Below are 27,815 nucleotides of genomic sequence, written 5' to 3'. Positions count from 1 at the left end.
CGAAAATATTTTATACGAAGTTACCTATTTCCAAAATTAACAATGAGTGAAATTAAGATACTCCAATGTAATTGTCATCCGGTATGTTACTACATGGATTACATAATATCTGGACAAACTATTGATTTTTAAAATTACGCAACCTTTCCATCGTACCTATTAATGTTTTGATTCAATAGGTTATATTATTTTACTGTCAATTATTTAAAAATGAATATATAGCTTGCACAGACGTTAGATATGCCTCAAATTGCCTTCCTTTTTCCCAAATTGGTAAAGCATCTGGTCGAAAGCTCAAAGATAATAAAATAAAAACTTCCTGTCATAAATTTCCAACATCAAACAGGGTAATTCTTAATAAATGGAAATCAACTAAACTAATTTATTATATGTATACTACTGGTAAAAAATAATATATATTTATTCTTGTAATATCTGACAAGTGTTTATATAATATATAGATGGTCAATCCATTGATAGCTCTAAACAAATTATTTGCTTTCTTCATTTTAAACATGGAGATTTTGAAAGAAAAACTAAATGGACCCATGGAACACTAAAAAGATGTATCTTAAGAATAAATCATATTCTTTCTTTAGGGTATAGAAGCAGAAAGGACAATTAATCAAAGGACTATTATAATGGCTGAGGTGAAGTGTGAATGAAAAAGTGATTAAATAGAATAATAGAGCAAAAGTTTTTAAGGGAAGATGGCATTTCAAATTTGTTGAAGCTCAAACAACAATTAGATATAAATTGAGTAACTAACAAAAATAAGAGTAGATTATGTGGAAGATGGAGCTTGTATTAAGCTCCCGAATAAGAAATTCTTCGAAAATAATCATGCATTCAAAATATTATTAAGTTTGTCCTCAACACCTTTTCTTGTAAATCTCTTGACTCTTGCCAAATATTTTTAATGTCCTGTAAATTAAAACACTTTTTTTTCTTTTTTTTTGTCCGTAATATCCAGTAGATTTTTCAATATTATGATGAAAAACTTTGTAGTGTTAAAAATGGAAAAAAAAAAATAATTGTCTGTTCAATTTAGAAAAAGAAAAACACAACATCCCAGTAAAAAATAATCCAAGTTAAAATCTATTTACCATTACACATCAAAATTTATAACAAATATGATCATTGTTTACTCAACACTGATGTTGAAAAATCCATGGTAGGGTATTGAATAATGTCAAAATTATTATCAGTTTATTTTAATATGTTATTTTATAGGTGAATTAGTTAACATCTAGTTATCATTGATTAATGTAACATAAGTTATTTTAATTGAAGAAGATTAATAGCAGTCATACTTAAATATAATGTAATAAATAAATATCAAGAAGTAAAAGTTGAACTTGTCGTCACAATATATTATAAAAATCAATTTAAATGAAAGAAATATCAACCCTATTTAATTATGAGCCGTGATCTACAGTTGCAGTCGTGGTGATAATAACGATTTTATTAAAATAGGCAAAATAGGGTCTAACTCATGATTACCATGTTGATTAATCTGCGCTTAGGTTAAATTTTTTCGACAAAATCTTTCTCCAGACGATCCACAATTCAATGAATGATTACTTAAATCACAGATGAGGGTGTTCAATGGACGATGGAATAAGTCCCTGTCTCCACGTTCATAATTATTCAACTGTTTTTAATACGAATAAATTCTTCTCTTCTACAATTTGTTATTTTAAGGAATAATGATTTATTTTCAAGGCTCTATCCTGGAGGTTGCGTGGCTAGTGTCTACCCATACATTAAGTAATCCATGCTAACTTAAAGCAGTATTTGCTACATAAATTAATAATCCTCTTTTGATATTGTTTGAAGCCTTTTGGATTGTTTCTTGTAGATTTCTCTATGCTCAAGTTATTCTATTCTTCAAACTTGTTTATAAATAAAACATATCACAGCATTTAAAACATATTAGGGAATTTTATGGAGCATTACAAGTGACCTATAAGGTTGTTTAATTCATCTAATTATCTCTACTTTTGACTAGCAAGGACATTGGTGGTAAAGATCAACATTTGTAAAAGTCCATGATGAAATTGAGCAAAAATCTGACTAATTACTAAGTATCTGTTGATGCACTGGTAGAACTAGACAATGAAATTTATATTTAGCTTTTGAAGTCTCTTGTAGTGTTCACACCTATAATGCTCATTAACTTATTTATTACAGTGTGTCCCTGTAAATTATGCATGAATTTTCTCAACCTTAACTTTATTCAGATTCTTCACAAGTAGTAAGACCTTCTTTGTATACTTGTTTTACTTAATATGAACATGTAAATTTCAAGGCCGTCACAAATTGCCTCCGCCAGTCTTGCATGTCTTCTTCACGTATTCTTCTGACATGTTAGCCAATTCCTTCTCTACGTCAAACTTTTAGGGTATCCACATTCCTATGAAGTCACGAAGGTTACAGTCTGGTCAGGACGGAGGCCACAATGACCAGGGCCCTAAATTTGGCAAGCTGTCTTCATATAACTTTTGAGTTTTTGGTCTTGTGGGCTGGGCGGAGTCTTGATGAGGAAAATAATTGCACTTGGGATTGTTGGCCTTCAACCAGGAAAATACCAGTCTCCATAAATTCCGTGTACAAACCCTGGTATTCTCTTCCTTTCGAATGCAACGAAATAGGACGTCATGACTTCTTCTCAAGGATTGTTTCAAAATTTTACAATGGTCAACCTTGGCCTCCGCCATGCCCTAGATCCTTGAAGGCCTTGCTGGTCTTGTTCACGTACTCTTACAATATGTCAGCTCACTCTTTCTCCACGCTAGCCTTTAGGGTATTCATATGGGAGGTATTGCATGCCTTCCTCTCGATGACTTCCCCGATATCATGGTCAATGGGGTTTATAGCCTGGTGAGGACAAAGGCCACATTTACCGGGGGGAAAAATCGCCAAGTCGTTTAATGACAACTTTTGAGTTTCCTTTCAAGGCTTTGGTTGACGTCCTTTAGCTTTTTAGTCTTAGTCGTGAGACCCTTTGAGTAGGGGCCGATGCGGGTGATCTTGCCAAAATTACAAATAATCAAATAACAGACAGCTGATATTAAAAAGGGTCTAAATTCAGTAATATCATATTTATCACACCCAAAAATATCGACTCTACACATTACATTCTTAACCACCTAGGATAAATTAGATTTTTCAACGTGAGGTCGAGAAACCTTTTGAATCCGAATAAAAGAAATATTGCATTGTTTTAAAAATCTTGATGTGTTGAAAGACCTTTAATTTAGTTGGTAATTACTCATCACAATTAACACTATCCAACAAATTCCCATATTACAAGATTGAGGCAAATAATGAAAGTTGATCCTTTCGATACTTTCAGATATTTTGTTGATTTTCTATGGAACTTTTTGATAATATTTCAGTAAACTTTTAAAGATAATTGTACCATAAAAAAGTAGCAATATAATTGATTCATAAGCCACATGATGAAATCTTACTCAGAATTTAGAATTTATTTGTCAATTCACAGTTATTAATTCGAACATGAATCAAAACCTCACACTAAATGATTAATAAAACCTTTCTCCCTGTATGAAAGTTATAATTCCCTCTTAATAATAAACGGATATAAATAAATGTGAAAACCACACATTTTGTACCAATATTTTAATAATAAATATTATTATTATTTTCTTACCTATCTAAGAGAAAGTTAATTGATAAAGAAGGGAGTAGATATTATTAGCCTTATTCTTATATTAACAAATTTAATTAATTCATATGTTGTAATATTAATTCCATAAATCTAACATACATAATATTTTGCATAAGTCTATGAAATTTTTTATTGAAGCTTCGTACAATCAATTTTTTAATTATAAGATATATGTATTTAACAGAGCAAATGTTTTGTGTACAGAGTGGGGACCCAAAACTTGGAGTAGCATTACTAAATTATAATATACATTATTTTTATAGAATCAAGAAAAGATAACTGGAAACCAGTTTGGGATATGTTTAAATACTCGTGCTACTAGGCAAACTGTTATTAGTGACTCATCTCTATCATGTAAATTTTGAGAGGTTAAGAGTGATTTTTTACAATGTTTCGATGATCAATGTTGTAAAACACATAATTAGCTGTCAATTACTAAGAAAAACGTTGTCCTAGTCGCTACATGCGTACAAAGTACGAGAAGAGGATTAAAATTGCAGCGCTTTTCCACAATGGATTGTACCAGGAGGCCATCTGTGAGCAGACTGGGGCCTCGACGAAAACGATTTACAACGTATCTATGCGGTTGAAGGTCGGGGAGGACCTTAGACGCTCTACAGAAGCAGGGATTGTCCATGTCCGTCTACCATCTTAAGTTGGTTTGCAAGAAAAAGCCGAATTCTTCCACAGCTGACATGACCAGGAAGATGAACAAGTCCCCATCAGGGGTGTCCAGTGCTCTAAAAAGGGCAGGCAGAAACAAGAAACATGTGGACTCATAGGAACACCGATATATCTCTACCACCAAACATCCTGCTTCAGGCCTGCTCCTACTCTAGGCTAACATGTACTTCTTGGCAAATAACTTCTGGCCACTACAGAGTCCAGACCGCAACCCCATAGATGTGTACGTAGAGTCCAATGTCTGCAGGAGACTCCACAGTGCCCTTAACCACACCGTCAATAAGGCCTAGGCCTCCATGAGCGAAGAGTATATCCAAAGTGTCTGCATCCACTTCTGCCACCGTTTGGAGCTCACTATAAGCTATGAGGGTGGATACATTGAATAAAACATGTTTTTTGGGTTTCAATTCATAATTAATTGCTAATAAACTTGTTTTCTAATTCACCCAAGATCCTGCAATACTATGTGTTTTAAAATGGGTAAATAATAACGGTTGGCTCGGAATATATATTTTATACAATAAATCCTCCTTCACAAACAATAACAGCCTGTACAATCCGGCGAAAAGGATTATGATGAAGGCTGTAACCAAGGCGTACCACTCTTTTATTATGCCAGCTCAGGGTAAATTCAAATTAGGATAAGAGGTGCGGCAGACATTGTGCAAAGTCTAGGAAAGGCTAGAAGAGGGGCACATGGAAGCAGACGAGGAGTCAGTCATATTGTTGCTACATAATTTTTGGCCGTATATGCCTGTGATGGACTTCTTGACATTGTAAGCAGTCTGAATGGAGATATCAATAGTCTCTGTAGCTTTCTTGGCACTGACACTGTCAAAGAAGAGATTTCACAGGCGTTGATTTTTTTGTTATTACTCCGACATTTTTACGCTTAAAAACATGGGATAAAATTAAAACTTTTGAATTTTTGTTTCAATTGTCATTTGCTTGAGTAATGAAACATTGTAGTTAAAAAGAACGTAGAAACTATAGTATCTAATTGCTATTTTAAGTTTTGGATCCTTAATAACTATATTTTTGTCTGAAATTATGTGGAGCGAATTTTCATATTTAGTGGGACGTCTAAGGTATAGACACATCTCAACAATAAGTAATCCTCCAACATGGCCAAGTTTTTGCTTATTATGCAATCCGTGACTATAGTAAACCACTCTACCGAGGTTAATAGAAATAGAATTTTAAACACTAAGACTTTTTCGACATATGTTTGACTTCACCACGCTTTTTAATAGTGACGCCAAAGAGTATATATTGTTCCGGTTAATCATATAACTTCTAGTATTATAAGCTGTTAATAATAAGGTTATTTTATTCAATGACGTCAAAATCTGTTTGTCTATCCCTGCAGTCGGTACTGTACATCATTACTCATTTTCAAATTTAGCAATATTTTATATTTTCCTTTAATAATCATTTGAAAAAATATATATTCTGCTTTCAATTGGCATTGATTTTTATTAAAATCAGTCAATCAGTTTAGGAGAAATTACGCTAAAAAAAAGTGTTGATGGTTTAATTATTAATTTGTTTAATTTACTTGATTTTTGTTCAAAAAAATTTCTATATTGATGTTTTAAAGACTTAAAACACAGTTGATCATAATTTTAATTGGTTCTAATGAGTTTATATAGTTTTTTTTTTTCGTCTTATGTCTGAGGGAAATGCAGACGCTGCATGCAAACGAGAATAAATATAAATTAAAAATAAATCAATTCTTTGGTCTACTGTGTTAGGCTCTCCAAATTTCAATAATCATGTATACTTTTTTAATTTAAGGATCTTTTAAGAGTTTTATAAATATATACACCATTAGTGAAAATATATTGAAAAAAGTATTTTTTAAAATTCTTTAATTGTTCTTCTTTTAAATAATAATATACTATACATACGTACACACTTATTTGTTAAGAAAAGATTTTGCATTTTTTTGTTTAAAAATGGCAAGCATTCAAAAGTTTTTTTTTTAAAGAGAAAAATATATGTTTTTTCTATATATCTATATTTTTGAAAGGAAAATTATAAAATTTTATGCATTCAAACTTAATTATTATATGAAACTTCGAAAATTATAAGTTACTGCTTAACATCTTCAATTACTAAAGGTGGGGAAAGTGTAGAGAAAAACAACAGTATAGCGCATAGATTATGAAAAACGGTTAGTGGGTGTCATATTTTTTCTTTTTTGTCCATTATTTAATAGGTCGTCGAGATGATAACATTTCACATTGATAACTGTATGGTGTCATGCCCCCCACAAATTAAATATATTAGAAAAAAGTCCAAAATCCAATTTTACCCAATTTTTCCAAACTATAGAATTCTTGTTAAATTATTGCTGAAAATGTTTCACAGCTTACAAGGAGCTACTTTTAATTAAACCAATGAATGTTCAGAAAAATGATTTGAAGAAAAGGAAAGACCCCGTCATCTAACAATAAAATTCATTGTATAATTTTGTTTTATCGAGTTAACGCCGTAAAAAAACATAATAAAATAATTAGAATCTATTCCCTTCACTAATGTTATTTTTAATGTAGAACGTTCTCCTCTTAATTAAGTAGTTCATTCCCTCCCCCCCTTACCCTGCCTAAAAAAACTAATCATATAATATACCGATAATGTTAACAAGAGTCTAGATTAAGGAGTACCATATGTAGTGATGCAAATCGAGTCTATCTAGGACATCATATAAACCAAAAATTAACATTGTATCCCTGACAATTAAAATACTGTTTGTAAAAATCTTTGAGAAGAAGTCATCATGCTAGACGTCATTGCATCCGAAGGGTCGAGTATATCCCCTTATTGGTTTCCAAAGCGCCTCAATATCGGCGTGTACATGTACTTAGAGGTCATGAAGACATTGCTTTTTCCCTTTGTCGAAGGCCAACTATTCATTGGTAATTATGCTTTAAGGAAGACTCCACCTCAGGCCACATATATAAAAAACTCAAAAGTTTTGTTAAGACAACTAAGATAATTTATGCCCCTGATCAAAGTGGCCTCGTCCTTACCAGACTGTAACTCTTTTGACTGTAATATCTTAGACGCCAACGAGCGGAATGCCTGTGTCACCTCCCATGATTATGAAAATGACCTAAGGCTTACCGTGGAGAAGGAATGCCCTTACATGTCGTAGGAATACGTGAAGAAGACTCGCAAGATCTTCGGGACTAAGATCGAGACCATGGTGGAGAGCAAGGGGGACTCTGAGATGTAACCGTTTGTTTAAAGTTAAATGAATTTATTAAGTCTCATTGTCTAACTACTTTTTAAGAATCCTGATAAATTTGAGCTTGAGAAAATTCGTATACAAATAGTAAAATATTTTTCTTTCATAATATTATAAATCTATACCACTAGTTCTTAATCTTGTTGGAGGTACTGAACCCCATTAATTTCATATGAATATTCCCGGAACCCTTCTTAATTTGTCAAGTAGAGCGTATCATCACAAATCATGTGTGTTTTGACCTCCACTGAAGCCCAAAGCCTGACTCACCGAACCCCTAGGGTTCGATCGACCCTAGGTTAAGACCCTCTGATCTATACCATAGATTCCAAAACTTTTCTTCAAAATTGAACATTCAAAACGATTTTGGATTAAGAAAAACTAAATGAAGGAGTTTTATTTATCTATTTAGATACATATATACATTACATAAATACTTCAGCAATAAAAAAATCACTCAAAGACATGAAAGGAAATGCATAATGCCTTTAAATCAAATGGACAAAATAATTATTAAATTAATTTTAACTTTTTATTCTTTTATCAAACGATTTCATCAATTAAACTGATGATTAGAGAGAAAGGAGAAAAAGAAGAAGATAGTTATATTTGTTCTATTGTATTACAAAATATAAAATTTATAGTGCGTCAACATAAATACAATTGGAACAAAAATAAAGAAAAGGGGAAAATCCCAATGGATTTTTTTTCTTCATATATAAATATAAGAATTGTATTCAAAATCATGGTATGAGTTAACACACCCAAAAGTTTGCCTATGGATTAGAACTTTAAATTGATTGAAAATACTTATACTGACTCCGATATGACCTTTGAAGCAAAATTTGTCAATTTCTCATTCTTTGATTGTGACAATCAATTTAGGATATTTAAAGTACGATTTGGGGCGCTTTCAAAAGGTAAATAAGAATAAAAGTTAATCATCATCTATCAAAGAAATATAATCCAAACACAATTTTGAGAAAATTCTTTCATGGTTTCTTTTGTGTTGGCAGCCCACATATGTCTTAGTCACAAATATATTTACAGCATTTTAAAGGATTGACAAATTTACCCTCGATTTAAATACGTTTTAACCTCATTCTTTCTCTAGGGAATAATTCAATATTACATAATATTTATCATTCAATATAATTAGTTGCAATTCAAAGTCAAAGAAATTTGATGTAGCTTATTAGGGAGAATGTATTTATACTAATCAATTTAGTGGTGGCAGTATAGTTCTATAGGTATTAAATATATCAAAAAAGACATATGTATTTTAGGTTTATTACTTTACCTTGAACGCAGCATTTCCGTTTACGAGTTCTTCCATAATCTGTCTTAGATCCTTGATTAGAAAAGAACATTTTACTTCCTTCATAGAAGAAATAGCGTAAACTTGGGATAGTTTCAGGATCAAACAGTTACAAAATATTCCTTTTTTTCAAAACTTTAAAATTATCTTTTGTAGGGCCTAAAAGCATGAACAACATGGTAAACCAGTTTGTCTCAGTCTTTACAAGGAGAATTGAAATAAATATATCCCAAGGATATTTGAAATTGTGCAGTAAACTTCTTACCATCTGTAATACAAGTAATGGATTTCAAAATTCGACTTCTCCAAGACTCTGAAAGTACTCTGAAAAACTTCTCGCAATAATTTATTCACCTCTGTCGCTGGATATTAAATTTTTAATTGCAACGGCATTGGGAACCCATAAATAATACAAATACTCTTTCAAAGAAAATAAGAATTGACTTCATTTGAAAATGGAGGCATTAGTTATTCTAATGAATTGTTTAAAATATTTTTTGAGAGAGATTCCAGCTCCAAATTTACTGGATCCATCAGGTTTTTAAATTATCAATTTTTTCGTAGAATTTTCATTAATGATATCAACTGACGTATGGAATCATATGTAAGCAGACTTTTCCAGACTATCTTCTGTCTCGGAGCGCATGTAAGGAAAAGTTATATGATTAGAGAAATCAGAACCCATCATTAACACACTTATAAATAAGTAAACTGGAGACAACAGGTCTCCATTCTTGGTTCGATTTAGAAGAAGGATAAATATAAATTATATATGTTGTTTTTTCCAAAAAAAAATAACAATATTTTAGATAAGGAGGAGGGGTTTGGGCTAATCATTATCTCTCTATAGTAACGGGTTTGACGTTCATCACAGAATATACTTGCAGTTACTTAAAAAAAAAAAAAAAACTCCACAATTTAATGGTCTATTGATGTGTTCCAAAATCATAAAATTCTAGATACCTGAAAAAAAATGTAACTTTTTTCTTTCCCAAATGAGTATATTTTTCCTTTATTATATACAATAATAAATCAGATTAAAAAAAGACCCCAAAATATTATGGTTAATAGTTTTAAAATGTCAAACTACCAATTTCAGCAAATATTGGTCTTCCTCATAATTTATTAAATTATTATGAATTTTAATTTTAACAATTACTTTTGACATAAATAAAAGATAAAAAATTCATTTCATATCTTGGATATCGTTTAAGATGTATATTTTCAAAGAAGTATGAGCAAAATATGTTACAAACACAAATTAAGGAGAAAAAACCTGTAAGGGTATAAATATAATGTATGTATTACATCGGTCAATAAGTCCAGGGGCCTAGATAGGAAGAAAACATTTTTTGACCAAAATTCATTTTGTTCATTAAGATAATCTCCTTTTAGAACGGTACACTCATTCAAACGTTTCTCTAGCTTTTCGCTACCACGGATGTAGAACGATTTATCGAGACTTTAAAAATATGCTTCAGTTTTGACAATCACTCCCTCATCTGAGCCCAATCTCTTTCCACAGAGCATCTTTTTGAGTTCTGCGAAGAACCAGTAGTCGCTGGGGGCCAGAACTGGATAATATGGTAGATTAGTATCAATTCAAAACCCAATTTGACCAATTTTGCGACTGTTTTTATTGACTTGTAACACGGAGCATTGTCTTGGTGAAAGAACACATTTTTCTTCTTTAAAAGAGGTATTTTCTGGGTAATCCTGGTCTTTAAACAATACAGCATACTAATATAATATAATTTTTTTTCCAATGTTCAGAGTAGTCAATGAATAAAATTGTGTCCGAATCCCAAAATACAGAGGTCATAACCTTACAAGTCGATGTTTGAGTCTTAGGACGGCTTTCTCCGTCTACACACCACTCAGCAGACTGCTGTTTTAATTCTGGAGTCAAGTGGTGAATTTATGTTTGATCCATTGTGATGTACTGACGCAAAAACTCCTTCATATTTCACATGAATATCTCCAAACAGCTTTTTGAATCATCTGCTCGTTGTTGCTTTTGCTCTGGTGTGAGCAAACGTGGCACCCATTTTGAAAACAGCTTTTTTATATCAAAATGCTCATGTAGGATGGCGTAAATACTACCTTTTGGTAACTTTAGAGTTTCAGCTATCTCTTGCAACTTCACTTTGCGATTGCCAATGACGATTTTAAGGGTTTTTTCAATGTTTTTCAGAATAACCGCCTCATTTGGCCTACATAGGCTTTCAGCATCATCGGTGTCCGTACGACCACGTTTGAAATCGGCAAACAATCGTTTGATGGTTGTTTTCGATAGAGCGGTGTCTGGATAAAATTTTTAAGCCAAGCTTGGGATTGAACGTTACTTTTCCCATCAAAAAGCAATGATAAATCAACACACAAAATTCCTTTGAATCCATGGTTTTTAAGAATCACAAAAGTAGCGTCACTTAAACCACTGTAACTCGATAAATAATCAGCCGAACGTCATGAAATTTTGACACCAACCTTTTGAATGTTTGTACTTCCGAAAAATATTGAGTAATTTTGTTAGTGGCGTCATCTGATATTTAGAGCCGAGACTTATTAACCAATGTTATATTAAGGTCCAATAAAGTCAAAGCTAATTTTTCAAAAATGCATACCCTCCATTTTTTTGATTTGATCTCACCTACCCAAATATGGGGAAAAAATCTTTAAGGCAACAATAACAGGTGCCGACAAGAGTTTAAGGTTAATTCAATGAGTTGATTGTCGTGTTGAAAAGGAAATTTACATTCAAATAAAGATTGCACCAAACGGACTTATCATAAATGTAATTTAAATCATTTCAAAATTAGTAAATAGATGCATGTACGTTTTGTAAAACTTTGGTTTGTATAATTAGAAGTAACTTAATGTAATGAAGTAAAAAGTATATCAACTTTGTCCGGCCCATCCTACTCTTTATAAAGTGATGAGGTTGAGTGTATCTTTCAAAATATGCATTTCCAATTTTTGAGGGGAAAAAAGTTATGCTATTTGTCTTGGGACACCCTAATGTTTATATAAGAAGAAGGATCTATGACTCAAGTGAGAAACAAAAAGAAAACAAAATGACGTCAATGGACTTCCATGGATCTAAAAGTCCATGTCGAAACTAACCTGGAACATAAAAAATATCTTAGAATCTTTCACACACCATGAAATAACTTCAAAGTTCCTAATTTAATTAATATATATAATTAATGCATTGTATGCATTAGTAGAGTCAATTAATTAACAAACTTCTTTTCTTTCTGCTCTTCCCTGTTCATCACTTTTAATCACCTTTATTCTTTTGTTAAATTAACTTGAGTCTCTAACAAAACAAATCATTAAATGTTATGTTTCGTTCTTCATTCACTCTCATAAACAAAAGAAAAGCAATTATTCCCCAAGGTTAATAACAAATAGTATGTACATTTACGTTAGGATGTATTTGAAGGTTTTTGATACCTAAAAAATCTAGCCATTAGGTATGTGTATAACATAAACTAAATGGTGCTACGCCATAGTCAGCTTGAGTAGATTTACTGAACTACGTCTGCGATACCAAGAAGATTCAGATATTGGATCTTTTGCACATCCTCTCATATCCAGTATAGACATTACCTTTGTTTATTTTAAGCCTTTAAAATTAGGCAGTTTTTGTTTTGTTGATATAGCGGCTTAAGTTTAACAAAATTTATTTATAATAACAAAGTCTTCTACGATACACCATATATTTAATTTATTCATTAGATATATGAGACTTCATTTGGCTTTTTATGACCTTTCAGATAAAATACACTACATATAATAAACTTTCTTTGTATATAATAATAACCTGGTAATCCTTGAAGTTGACTCGTAAATGGTGAATTTTATTGTTAAAAGGGTGCTTTAATTGACTGAGTCTTTCAGTGAATACTAAAGAACATATTTAGAGAGTTTCACTTCTTTGACATTACCATCTAAATGAAGATAAGAAGAGCAAGTCAAAAATATTCTAGGAACTATTTCCTAAGAAATGCGGCAACTGAGACAAGGAGCCAAATAGATGTATTCCTCTTGGCAAACGAACGTTTCTCATGAACATATGAGATAGATTTCCAAATAAAAATAAATCAAAGAGTTTTTTAGCCATGCAGAAGTACTAAAGATAATTTTTCATGCCAGCCTATGTATTTCTTGGATATGCGCGCACTTTCCAGATATATTTGTAGTGCTCCCTGGATGGATGTAATGAAGAGCAACATAAATAGTTATTTAATTCCCCGGTAAGAATTATAACTAAATTTCAATCTTATGAAGTAATCAGTAATGTTTATGTTTATATATGACGTATCTTTAATTCTAATTGTATTTAATTGCCAAATAAGGATATGGTATGAAATCACACTGATTCGAAAAATATATAATATAATAAATATAAAGTAAACATCTATAAATAAAAATGCTTCTTTTCATTTAAAAAGTTGAAAAATATCCATATTTTTCTTATATGCCATTTTTTTTGGATACTAATGTATATAAGTAGTTTTGAATTTTTCTATTGTGAGGCAACCAGTGTTTGATTAGATCCTACTTTTGACAGTTAATCGCATATTTTTATCTTATCTTTCAGTGAAAGTATTTTTGGGGCGGCACTCATTATATGTATTCTTGTCTACCTGAACTACGTCTGTCCTTTTCCTAAAAAATGTCGTTTTTAAATCATCCCACGTCATTTTATCATTTTGGGATGTATGCATTTTATTTTTCTGTTCGCAGAATTCACCTTGTTGGTTCAATTTAAAAGAAGGATGTTCTTTTTGTAGACGTGGGTTATCACTAGTGTTATAATTGTACTGGTCCTTCCAGAGGCGTCTACACGGTTATGTTTTGCAAGGGAGGGCTTGGCTTTTGGAATATGTTTGGAAAAACAAAAACAAAAAAATTTTTTTGGAAAAAAAAAAAGAAGTTAAAAATCGAAGTTGTTTGCAAAAAATTAATTTTTGAGAAAAAATTTCAAATATTAAATTTTTTTGTAACCATTTCAAAAATCCATCCATATTAGGCCTAGTTTTAATATATATCGGACCTCAAACTGTATAACAAATATGTTATTACATCGTTAAACTATCAAATTACTATATTTGAGATAAAAATTAATTATTAGAATGGAAGAGATGAAATATTTATCTGATAGTGTCCTGATTTTCTCATCCATTATCGAACCAAGAAATAGATTAATTTTAAAAATGTAGCCGTTTTTAATGATTTTCAGTACATTCTGATTGAATTCAAATATTACTGTTTATCATTGCCTAGTATTCAATCCTGGAATTAAGTTTTTTTACAAATATTTTTAAAGCCATTTGATGGAGTTTTATCAGGATTGATTGATAATTGGGTCATTTTATGAAGTAAAAATGTTATCAATTATGATTTCTGACATCAATGAAAAAGTTATATTGCCTGTTTGCATGATGGATGGGGTTAACTGAAGAAGAGATTTGTGTAAGGAAAACGCTAAATAACGCAATTAAAAAAGGAAAAACGGCTGTTGTGTGTGCTCTTTCTTCTTTTTTGTTCGTTGATTAATTGGTCGTTGTGGTATTACCTTCTCCCTCTGAAGGAAGCATTCTTGCTTATCTTTGGTATAAATTCTAAGAAAATGCAAAAAAAAATATATATATGTATAAATATAATTGCAATATTATCACTGGAATTCTGCGTATTTAACTATAAAAGGTTTTCATCTATATAGCAGTGGTTCATTTTTGCCCCTTAAGAACATATATTAGGTAGCTGATAGTAACAAGGGTCTTAACTCAGTAATATCAAAAGTCCCTTTCCTGTCTTCTCCTCACGCTTTTATGGTATCTAAATGCCTCTCGTATACTAAAAAAATGGGTTGCGTAGAAAACTACTTCATGTAGACAAATATTGACCATGTGAAATGAGTCTATGTTTGACCACTCGGCTTATAGCTTTGAGTATGGGGTACATTATATTAATAAAGCATAATTCATTACCTTGTCGAGTGTAGAGTCCTGACGTTTGTTCATTTCCAAAATGTAGCATATTATGATTTGGAATGGTATCTGCAAATAAGGAATAATTATTAAGTGAGAAATGAATATACGCTGATTATACATATGAAAGTATGTAATTTTGATGATCTATCAAGGATTGTTATATTGAACCCTTGTAAAGAATAAATTCGTTTAGTTATATAAATATGCATAAGCTTCTATGCATAAACGAATTTTACCTTTAATATTCATGAATATACTTGTCTTTCACACTTTGAAATATATGAAAATAAATATCTTCATATTTTGAGAGATTAAGTCATCAATAAAATCAAAGAAATAAATTATAATCAGGAGTTTAATAAAATAGGTATGAAATGGGATGTGATATTAATGACGTAAATTAACATGTCATAACAAATATTTCAAGTTGTGGTCATATAAGAAATAAAAAGCTACTATTCTCAATTAAAATATTTATATATTACAAAAAGCTTTTTTCTACATTATTAACATCGTTTTGCTTTCTAAAAATATCCTAAAGAAGGACGTTCTTAAAACCAAGAGTGAGCAAAAGAAGTCACTTAAAATCTTGGGTAGAAGAACAAAACTACTGATTACTAAGAATGGTGGCCAAGAAATTCAGAGGAATGCCCAGAAAAACTCTTGGTGCTCCTGATTTTAATTTATAGAGAAATTTATTTTGTTGTCACAAAAATCTCTTATTTTTATCAAAGTTATACTTTCTTCAGCATCGCTTTTCGAATAATTTTTTGGAATAATGTACGTATACAAATTAGAATATATAATATACTAAGGGCGATGTGTTATTTATCTATGACAAGGCATTTCTGCTGCGTAATATACAAAAATAATGAATGTAAAATTTAGCCTTTGGACCCTTTGGTAGTAAACATAACTTTTATAACGCGTTTAGTGAATGAGGTAAAAAATAAACGACAAAAATAAGACGTACTTAATTACTTGAAAAACAATTAGATCATACTAGTTACTTCATTTATATTTAAAAATAATTTTTTTAACTATTTCATCCATTTGGCACTCGTAAGTATTGAAAATGCTAATGCTAAAAATACTTGCATAAATATATAATATCCAGAAAAAATGGATTAAAATTTTGAAAAAATCCTAACATCATGAGTTTGGGGTTTCAGCAATCTATAATTATTTATTTTGATGGTAAAAACAATATTTTAAACCTCAATTAAAAGTTGCTAAATATTCAAATAAATCCTAAATAGAGCACTGTTAAGATAAATAAAGAACTCATAAAATCAGATTGAAAGTTTCAGAAACATACTGAAATGTATTGTCGATAAAATGTATCAAAGAAGTCAGAAGTATTTTTATAACTTTTGGCCTGTATAAAATCCCAGTTCCCTAGTGGAAAGTTAAGGCCATTTATTAGTGAGTGTGAGATATTTACAGTATGGGGAACGAACGTTCAGTCCTACTAACGTTGACACACTGATTCGTATAAACCATAAAGTTGGGTTCAAAAATAATTTTTTCAAGAGATTTACTCTACATCTAAAAAACTACACAATGAAATCACGAAATCGTTGGACTATTTGCCCAACTCTCCCTCTCAATTGTAGCTTTGAGATCTGCCAAGTTTTGTGTAAGATATTGCACTTGCACTCCTTGCAACTTAATTCCCAAAGCACAGTTGAGAGGCAAACGGTCATAAAGGACTCTGCACATTAATTTAAAATATCTATACATTAAAAAAAACACCTAGCAACTTCATCACAAAATAATATGGATAAATTAATTAAACACGACTGACGAATCATTTGTTGTTTATTGTTCAAACAAACAACAACAACAAAAAAGACCACCGAGAAATGAAAAAAAGATAATAACATCTTAACGTAAACTAAAAACAAAACTATAAAACAATTACATTCCTATCGAACCTCTACAGCACTTCCTGGGATCATGGGAGGAGTTTTTCCAGACTAGGAGGCATGCAAGATTTCTTACTTCTTGCAGTGTAGAGAATAGATAGTACTTTTGTTATTAGGCATTTTATTTTGAAGTGAAATCTATGTTTAGGTTGTGACATTACCAGCCAATCCCCAATCTTTATTTTAACCACACTTAGGCAATTCCAAAACAGATGTCTTGACGTCTCTAAACTGAACTTACAGAATGTGAAGTTTCTCGTAAGGGATTTCATGAGTTTGGTCTCTCCAAATGGAGAAACCAATGGTCTCTGCATCCTTCTAGGCACTGAGATTGGTTCAATGGAGATATCACATGAGTTGCTCCCATATTTTAACATATAGAGACATGGGATCACAACACATCTTGTTTAATTCTGTTTTATCCTTCGTTTGATTGCGTAATTAAAAATTTAAAAATAACTGGGATGAAATCTTCATTAAATGTTTTTGCAAGTTTTGGGTCCCCACTCACTAGACTCTAGCTTAAGGGGCATAATCTACAGAAAAAAATTGTTCGAGGATAAACATTAAAATTGACTGGTTCAGAGATAACTAAATGTAATGTGTGCTGAATCGATTAATTAGCTAATCAAACTGCTATAATATAACTCTTTTGTTGTATCATCCTTATAGGTATAAAAATATAATCGGTTTAGAAAAGATGCATGCATTTATTTAACCCAATAGTAGGTGTCAACTCAAGGAGAAAAACCCTTTAGACAAAGTTAAATGGAAAAAAACAAACTTTTTTTTCTGCAATGATATTGGAAAAAAAAAAAAAAGGACGGGGAAAAAATCAACTTTTAGCTATGGGGTATTTCAATAATAATAATAAACCCGTACCTAATATGCCCTATATATGTAGGTATATTGTGTTATTATTATTGTTGTAGAAAATAATGGGTTTGAGTACATACGTATCAGTGAATGAGGCAAAAGTGTGCTGAAATATATATAACTCTTATTAACATGTTAAACGGATGGTAAAAAGAAGGAAGGAAAGTTAAAAACAGTCTTTTCAATCTTTGATGAGTTTGCAGGGAAAAAAGTGAAGAAAAATCTTTGTTCACAATCAGATGAACGGTGCAATTTCCTCTCTTTTTCTCTGATTTATATCTGCAGTAAGAGTAAGTAACCTATTTGAAATTACAAAAAACAAACAAAAAAATTGCTATGGAAGTAACATCATTTTTTATAAATATTTTACTCGTTATATTATAGGCAAAATTATTTTTACGAGCCTAGATGTTAAAAAATTAAAAAACCCGAAAATTAATCAACTCCCCTATATAATTTGAAAAATGTTTAGGAGAAAAGCAGTGTAGCTATCATGAAGTTTTATTAAATCAGCTAGTAACAGCCCTGAGAGGAAAGTAACAAACATAGATCTCACGGATGTTACCAGCTGATTTAATAAAACGTCATGACAGCTACGCTGCTTATAGGCTGGAATTACTCCAATGTTGATCTGCAATGCTAATTAGTGTTGTATCTTTTCTTATTTAGAACTGAAGACTGCATTTCCCGTGCAGTTCATTCTTGGTCCGGTCCTGTTCCGTCCTGCATCTCCGTCCAAAAACTTATAAAGCGTGTTCCTTGATGAAGCCAATCAAAATTTTCATCTTTTTTTATTGTTCCAGAATTGGTAGTTCGAAGGACCGACAGTCCTAATGACTGGCCCCGAATACTGATAAGACCGTTCCTAAGACTAGGCTGAACCGAATAAATATGGACTGACACAACACTAATTATACTCAGAGTTCAGCAATCAGAAGCGTCTGCAGGATGATATATAAACATAAAAATAGATTTTTTTTTTTAATTAATTAGAAAAATCCACAACTATTTCAAAAATTAAAGTTTTACAGAAAAAAATTCAAAAATCAACAGTTTTTCGAAAACATTAAAATTTTTCGAAAAATATTCGAAAAATCCACAGATATTTACAAAAAATTAATTAAAATATAATCCCCCCCCCCTCATTATTGCTCTTCGTCTTGTATGAGCACCTGCATTTTATACTTAGATTTTCTGTCTTCAAAAATTAAATATCTATTACTTCAGCTTTGAAATGTAAAAAAATAAAAAACATGTTCAGACTGTCAACTATAAATATCTCCTTCTATACTTATCAAACTCTATTAATAGGAAATTTCTATTAGACCAATCAGAGTGCGACAACTTCTGAAATGGCCTTCTGCATTTTTGAATAAATTAATTGACATTAAGGATACTAATTATCTGGGTCTTTTTGAGTCTAATTGTAGTAGTATTGTTACTATTAACAAATATACACACATATAAATATTCATTTTGTCTAACATAAATATTGCTTATAAAATAAAAGTTGTTTCAAGGTTTTTTTCTTGAAAAAAAAAAACAAAAAATACATACGAAATGGTTCGTAAAGATCAAACTTTTATATATTTTCCTATCTGATTGCATTTGCATAAAAAAGGTAAACATATTTTAAAAGACACATAATATAAAAGTATGCTCTTCTCCCTGTAGACATTTTTTTCCACAGAGTTACCAACTATTTTCGTACAATAATAATATTATTTACCATATACATTCAATCATTTTGTATTTACAAATAAATTTCAATATGATTGATTGGGGCTATTGTGAATGTTTTATATTAATTCACATACAAAAATAATTGTTTGATTATTATAATAATGAGGGAATATTCTCTGGAGATACATTTTATGAGCAAGTCAATTCTTTTTTAAAAAGCTTTCAAAGTCACGTACATACCTAGAACTGAGAGCTTGACGAAGAAACTACGAACAGGCTGTGTACTGATTTGACACTCATAACGTCCTTCATCTCTCTTTTGAACGGAGGCAATTTGTAGTGTCCATTCATCGTTTACATGATTGTAAATTGATTTATAACGAAGGTCAGCTGTATAAGTATAGCGTCCAACTGTGAGGATATGAAGATCTCGATGACGTATCCAGGAGACCTGATAAAAAAAACAACAAGGAAATTGTATTTATACACTTCAAAGTATGATAATACATTATATATATATTTTTATGGTCATAATAAAAGTAGTCGTTAAGCTTTTTTTATGTTATAAATTTAGCGAATTATTATTGTGATATTGATTCTATTACAAAAATGCCCCAATGATAAGGGTTTTAAGGATCAATAGTAATTATTTGATTGTTAAATATTTGATAACCGACTAATTTCCAATTAAAATGTTGACTATATGAATATTTTGGTATGTACCTGTTTTTTTCGTCACTCTAGCAGAGCAGATCCCTTTCTAAGATTTTAAGATGCCAGAATATTTATTATGACTGTGTTTAAATTTTTAATTTACTTATTGCACAAACAGGTGAACCATCTTACATGAGTAGATTTAGTCATAAATTTTTGAGAATAAATCATCATTATTTTTCAAAAAAGAATGAAAATGATAATTCTGACACTTTGAAAGGGGATGCCAAATATTGTAACTTACATTCATTAAGAGGGTCGGAACTTTAAAACGGTTGTAACATCATCATTTTTTTTTTTTTTTTTTTTTTTGGGGGAGTGGCAAGATGTTGATTTTGTTTTGTTGACTGATAAATTCGTTTGTCCAAAAGTTCAATAAAAGGTTTGTTGCTGGAATAAAAGAGAGAAAAGAAAACATGTGTTTGGGTATATTTGTAATAGTTTCCAAAAAAGGAGCTTTTTCTTGTTTTGGGAAAATTTTGGAGGAACAAGGTGAAGTTTTTGATAAGGCTGTCATAACTCCCAGGGTGCTCCGGGAAACAACTATGATTGAAAATATTATTTGGAAAATGAAAAACTACAATCCTCAGCGTTGTGTTCGCTGATCACTGCTAATTTAAAGAAAAACCATTGCAGCTAAGCTGCCCTCCTCTCACATTACCCTTCCAATTCCCGGGGTTACCATGTTTTTTTTGTTGTTTTTTTACATACCGAAAATGCTTACTATTTACAATCATAGTTATTATGTAAAATTTGCACAAATTTCAAATTAAAAAGACATAATGTGGATAAGTATGGATACACATAATGCTTCAAATCTCAAACAATTGCTTTATGACATTTATATAATTATTTAAACCATCAATTAATAAATAAAAATATTGAACTCATGAACTTTTTAAGTGATTGATATTTTTGCAAACCTGTTTTTAGTTTTGATAAAAAAGATGGATTGTTCACCTCAAATGTAAAGAAGACGAAGAAATGTTGAGTAAACTTGTGATTAATTGGTTAAAATGCAAGTAGGTATCTATACATATAGCGTTTCCCAGCGAATTGCAAATGAAGCTAAGGAAATTTTCCATTGACTTACTAAACAATTTACCGATCCTCCTACACCCCCCTCCTGTAATATGAACTGGTAGAACAATAAAAATAAATAATACACAGCGAATCAAATTTCTTCATCAGACCAAGGAAAACTTAGATGGATGGCAAAATAAATAATATTTCAGCGTTTCATGACGCGGAAATGAGTTATTTCGGGATCTTTTTGTATCGTCCCTTGCTCCAAGGGCTTCATTACCTACTTAGATTTAAAAGCTGAAAAACGGCAAGTCTTCCCGGACTTTTTGGTTTTCAAATCTCTCAGGATCTGTAAGACCGTGTACCTGGAAGTCAAAGAGACAGTGGTCTTTCCCTGGTTAAGCCCAACTACCCCAAATACAATTATGTTTTCCTGCAATACATTACTCCCATCTACAAGGGCAAAAAAGCTCAAAAGGGGTATGAAGACAACTTGGCGAATATCTGGACCTGGTCCATGTGGCTTCAGTCCATACGAGACTGCAAACTTCTTGGGTATTAGATTTGAAGCAGCATCGAAAGCAAAACCTATACCACCTCTCATCTGGATGTCCTAAAGGCTACAACAGAAAAGGAGTTAGCTGACATGTCAAAGGTATGTCAGCTAAATACGACCTCCAAGGTCTTCAAATGTAGGGTTGATGCCATAGAGAAGGCCAAATGTGACCACTTTTATATTTTAGTGTTTTTATAAAGCAAAATAAAGAGTCATTGTCTTACAACATGTATTTTTGAGAATCTTGGTAAAGTTGAGGGCTAACTATAGTTTTGTTAAGTCAAAAATACTTTTGAAAAAAGTAAGTTTCATAATAGCAGATAAAGAATTACACCTGTTTGCATGCCTTATAAAAAAGAAGTAACGTAAAGTATATACTTATAAAATTAAAAGTATTTTGACATTTGAATAGAAAGGTTTATTAAAAAATAGGAAGCCTATCATTAAGCATAATGGCATTATTACAGGCTACTCCTTTTATGAACGAATTCAATAGCAGATTTCAGTATGTTATTTACCATACAAAATATTGTTTAAATATATATACACAAAATGGAATAAGTAGTATAACATTAAAAATCAACAACAAATATAATATATAGCAGGTTTATAAACTAGTGTTGGGGTTCGGTCCCAAAATCCAAAACCGGTCAAAGACCGTTGACTTTTAGTATAACAAACTAATGGGGTACTTTCTAGAAGTTTGTTCAGGACTGATGTCAAAGAAAAATTCGATCGGAATTGGTATCATTTAAATTTCGGTCTGGACCAAGTTTATAGATAAATTGATAAATTGTTGATGACATGAAATGTGATTTGAACTTCTAAGTATAGCCCTAGAATAACGGCATATAAGTATGATTTGTTGCGTAAATTATACTTTACAGCTTATTAATTAGGCTAGAGTGGAAAATCGGTTCATAGATTAAGAACCGAAAAAAAAATTTGCTCTCGAATTTAGTCTCAACACTAGAATTTGCCCTTTAGAAAACATTTTACAATACTTATTTGAATCATTTCAACAACAAATTATGTAATCATACCGTATATTTATCTCATATTATAATACCTAGTTTGTATTTAAAGTAGGTATATATGTATTTTATTTGGTATTATGATGTTTTTAGAGCATGAAACCATAAAAAAAGGCTAGTCACAAAAGTGTTTTTTGATTATTTGTTTTGTTTTTTAAGTACCTTTTGCTAACACCATGAGCTAGCATGTTCCACAAAAAGTATCAAAAATCGTTCATTCAACCGCAAAATTAATATTAAGTCCATAAATTATATATGTGCTTGTATATTTTTGTGTATATGCTTTCAAATTTAGTTTATTTAGTAGTATCTTCCAACCGAATTTGTTGTATTTTTTTAAATATATATATATAATATAATTTTTGGATGGTAAAATCATGACGCGGTTCCATTCGAAATTCCCTATCCCTTCAATGTTGAGATGCAACTATTGGGTAGCAGATTTGAGATAAGGCAAAAAAAGAGCAAATTTAATTATAATTGAGTTTTGTGGTTCTTTCAGGCACTGTATAGGCCTTCGGTCATAAATCACGAATTTTTGAAGTTCCTATGTCTGAGTGTTCCTTTGAATTTCACACTACAAACTGTGACCCAATGAATTTGTTCTTTCATATCAAAGTTTGTCTATAGAAAAGACCAAGGCCAATATTTCTTATCTCTGTCTAAAGATTTTAAACTACTGTGGCCAGCGATGGTTCCAGACTGGACTTAAGACCAGGAAAGCTGTACCTGAAGATTCTAAAGGACGTCTTGTTATCCTAGATGGAGAATAAGTTTAATCTGATAAATTTGGTACTTGTACACGATTTTGCACCGTGCCAAGCCTCTAAAGTAACTCAGTCATTTCTATCTGAGAGGGTTCTGTTTGATGTGAAAGATAAAATCTGGACTAGAAATAATCGAGACTTGAACAATCTTGATTACTGTCTGTGGGCATCCTTCAAAAACAGGGGAACAATCTCTCCTACAGTTATGTTAAACCCGTAAGGCTAGTATCACCAAGAACTGCAGAATGATCCTTGTCGATAATGTAATCAAGGCTGCAGCACGATTCAGGTCAAGGGTTAAAAGGATTTTGAAGCTGAAGGGGTATCATCAATTCAATCACAACACAAGATCACTGGCAATAACTTCATAAATTTTCAATTGATTTAATCAATAAATTACCATCCTATAAACATTATATTTTGCCAAGAACAAATTCCCATTCTGCAGTATATACGTTACAGGCTACATCAGGTCAGATATAACCACCATGAGCTTTTAGTATAGCAACTCAACTTTTGTCTTGATAATATTTCATATATAAGTTAAGTTTGTGAACTAATAATTATCTGACATGTTAAGAACGGGATATATTACAGGTTTGACGTCCCATAAACAAATACTGACGTAGTTAGTTGTAAAAGTACTTGGCATATTTCAGCTTTTCATCTAATAAAAACCGCCCTGGTTTACTCAAATAGTTTATTTGGTTTTGAATTTGAATAATCAGTCATTAAATGTAGGAAATATGAATAAATTCGCATTACCCAAATTTCATGTCAGAACACTCATGGCTTTCAACTTATCTTTCATTGGATTAGTTGTGAGTAGCTAGAAAATTTAGGAAATAATTCTCAAAATCAAAATCTGTGTCTTGTAAAAAACACAGACATGAATTATAAGTAAATTCTATAGTGAGTCAAACAAGCGTATAAACTAATAACTGAGCAACAAATCTTCTGCTTTACTCTTCGACTTCACGCATAAGTGATTACTTTATACCAAGATGTTCTCTCTTCAAAGAAAAAGGAATCATGATAACAACTTTGGAAAATATAACTTACTGTTCAGGTTACAACTTCAAAAAGTACTCCAGTCGCCTAATGTCATGTGTTTTTTTCTTTCGATTCTTTCTATTAAGGTACTAGGCAAATATCTAAACTACTGGGATGGACAAAATTCCAAATTGCTCTCAGTTCTTTCTAATATTGGGTAGTAAATTATAAGTATTTTGGCCATTTTAAAAAGAGAAACCGAAAATTAACTTTGTAATCCTGAAAATTTAGAGAATATTTGAGAAGAAAGCAGCTTAGCGGCCATGCCGTTGTTTAAGGTCAGATGCAAGGTACTGATAGAGGGAGGAAATAAACACAGATCTCCCTCCGTATCCAACAAGATTGATTCCGTTTTCGATCCTCAATTCTACACTGACTCCAACAGGGAATCATACTTACAATTCTTCAACAAACCCGCGGCGTTACTTTCTGTGATTAATGAGCACATACTTTGTAATTTTATTAAAGAATAATGATACTATCTTGAAAAAAATAAAAACTTTGTTCAGGTTGCCAACAACAACAACAACAAAAGTTGTGCTTAGGATTCAAAACTCGAACCTCAATCTTCAATTATACTCCCAGTACCGCAAGGAAATCACAAGTCTCGAACCTCAATGTTCTTCAAGAATTAAATAATAATCCCAGTACCGCAAGGACAAAATACACTCATCAGTCCTTTTAAATTATAAGTAATGTTTTGTACATTTTGGAAAAAAGACCATCGATCCCATTCAGTTTATGACGTCATTGAGAAATTTTTATGACCATTGAGATTTTTCCTTTTTTAATTACTTTTTTATATAACTGAATAAATTATATAACTTAGTAAAAATATGATATCTTCGTTTTATAAATATTTAAGAACTTTGCCAGGAAAAAATGAATATTTTTGTAGGACATTTGCAAATTTTTAACATATATCTTATTCGAGTTAATAAATCATCAATGGTAGTCACTGAAAAATTTCAATCACTGATTTTAAATGACTGATCCTAAAACTGGACCAAATTGAACCGAAGTAATAAGAACTGACACAATACTATTGTAAATCTCCAACAGACCCTCAGAGTTACTTTCTGTCATTCATGTGCACACACACTCGTTCTTTCATCAAGAATGAAAGAACGATGATAATAGCTTCAGATAATAAGAAACTCTATTCAGATTGCCAACAGTAAAAATACTTGCGCCTAAAAAAATGCTTAGAATTGACAGCCCAGCATTTCCATATATAAATATATATTTAAAAAAAAGTTCAATTAAGTAAGTAAGAGGGATTCTTACAACTCTGTTTGTTTTCTCTTATTTTGTACAAAAAAGAAAACTTATATACAATGTATGTGTACACAGAGTTGGTATTTTATTAAGAGTCGTTCTTGTTTATGTTTATACAATCTGAATTTCAATTCATTGTACATTTATTTATTCATACTTTCTCACAAGAATAATAACGAGGGAAATTAAATTATGAGAGCTCACAACATGAAAAGAACTACAAAAAAAAGAAAAAATTAAATAATTATGTGTATATATTTCTCTATAGTTTTACATAGTTTCAAAAACAACAAAAACAGTGTTGAAAGGTGTTAAAAAAGAAATGAAATTTATGAATTAAAATAGAGGGATAATCTAATTCACTAAAAGTTATATACTTAGTCATAAAAGAGGCAGAATACAAATTAATATATAACTTGGTTGTTGTATTTTACATAGGCTTTATTTAGATTCTTCATTGCTCAGAAAGAAAAAAAAAACACTTACAAAAGCGTCAATTTCACAACTTCCATTCAAAGTATAAAGGTTACAACTATGTATTAATTATATTTGATTAACCCTTGAAGAAAAACGGTTGCATATGTAAATAGATTAATTCCCATGGAAAATAATAATATTAAAAATCCGTCTTCTTCAAATAAATAGTTGAATTGTAATTTGATAAACAAAAATGTTGGAATAATGTTTTACTTTTTACAATACAAAATTTTGAATGTTGTGACAATACAAACATATAAGCACCCATGACTTTAAATTTCCAGTCTGTCTGCTTTTGTAATTCCATATTATCATCCTTTTTGCCATTAGAGTGCATCAGTGTTACAAATAATATTAATAATAGTAATCACCTCTCCGAACCTCTCTTCATAAAAAGAAAAGGAAGGCGTCAATCAATTACACAACATTCTTTTTGGTCATTGATGAGAATATGAAATGGTTCTACTCCTTGTGAGCGTAAATTAAAAAAAAAAAAAGTATTTCTTGATAAATACCTTTTTTAGTTAGCCCGTTTTTTGGGATTGGCAAACTAAAGAGTTTCCATTCTTGAGCTGTTATCATTATTATTTCATTCTAAGGAGTAAACTTCTCAGAATGAACTACATTCAATTATATACAAAACCAAATTGAACATATGTGTGTGATCATAAAAGACGAAGAGTTGCAGAGATATAATTTTGAGTCCTTGTTGGACTCAGAGTAGAATTGAAGATCAACATTGGAGTAATTCCTGCATATATCTTTGTTTATTTCCTTCTATCCCTCCTACATTGTCACAGCTGATTGTTGCTAATCTAATGAAATGTCATAACATCTAAACTACTCTCTGCTAATACATTAGTCAAATTGTCAGTGTTACAAAGTTGATTATTGGTGTATTAAATATAAAAATACATTTTTGTGTCCTCATAAAAGACGGAGAATAACTCTTAGGATTCGTTGTGGAGTTATAATTTTTAATACTTGCTGGACTCAGAGTAGAATTGAGCATCACCATCGGAGTAATTATTGTATAATTCCTGCTAATCCCTCGTCACAATTTCTTGTTGCTGATCATATGAAACGTCATGTCCCCAAACTACTATCCTACAAAATATATCTCTGTTACCATGTTCATTTTCGTTTTTTAACATGCCCAAATGTAACTGATTTGACTCACTCTTAATAACCTGTAATATGTTATAGTTCTTATCAATTATTCCATCCTATTATTTAATTATAAGTGAACAAGGAGCATTGGTGTTATGTCGCTCTTTATTTATTCATCCGAATACAGTCTAAAGACAGTTCCCATCACTCCTTGAGTCTGGTCCTCATGATTGTCGGCCTTTCGGACTGACAGTACTACAACAGATTAAAAAAATGAAGAAATAAAGTTGAGTGACGACATCAGGAACCGAACTTTTTAAGCTTTTAGGACTGATATAAAGGTCTGAACTGGACCAGACCCA

General features: G+C 31.1%; 1 protein-coding gene across 1 annotated transcript in view; it reads right to left on the bottom strand.

Moving 5' to 3' along the window:
- LOC121128340 (peroxidasin homolog) overlaps positions 1–27,815 on the bottom strand; it is a 245,113-nt gene that overhangs the window by 39,115 nt on the left and 178,183 nt on the right. Inside the window, exons 3-4 of the mRNA XM_071892740.1 lie at positions 19,679–19,889; positions 14,949–15,017 (exon numbers count right to left, since the gene is read on the bottom strand). Of these exons, the coding sequence (XP_071748841.1) occupies positions 14,949–15,017; positions 19,679–19,889 (280 nt within the window). The remainder of the gene's footprint in view (positions 1–14,948; positions 15,018–19,678; positions 19,890–27,815) is intronic.

The sequence above is a fragment of the Lepeophtheirus salmonis genome, chromosome 13 (assembly GCF_016086655.4).
Source record: "Lepeophtheirus salmonis chromosome 13, UVic_Lsal_1.4, whole genome shotgun sequence".
Classification (NCBI taxonomy): Eukaryota; Metazoa; Arthropoda; class Copepoda; order Siphonostomatoida; family Caligidae; genus Lepeophtheirus; species Lepeophtheirus salmonis.
This window is presented reverse-complemented; position numbering and strand designations above follow the sequence as displayed.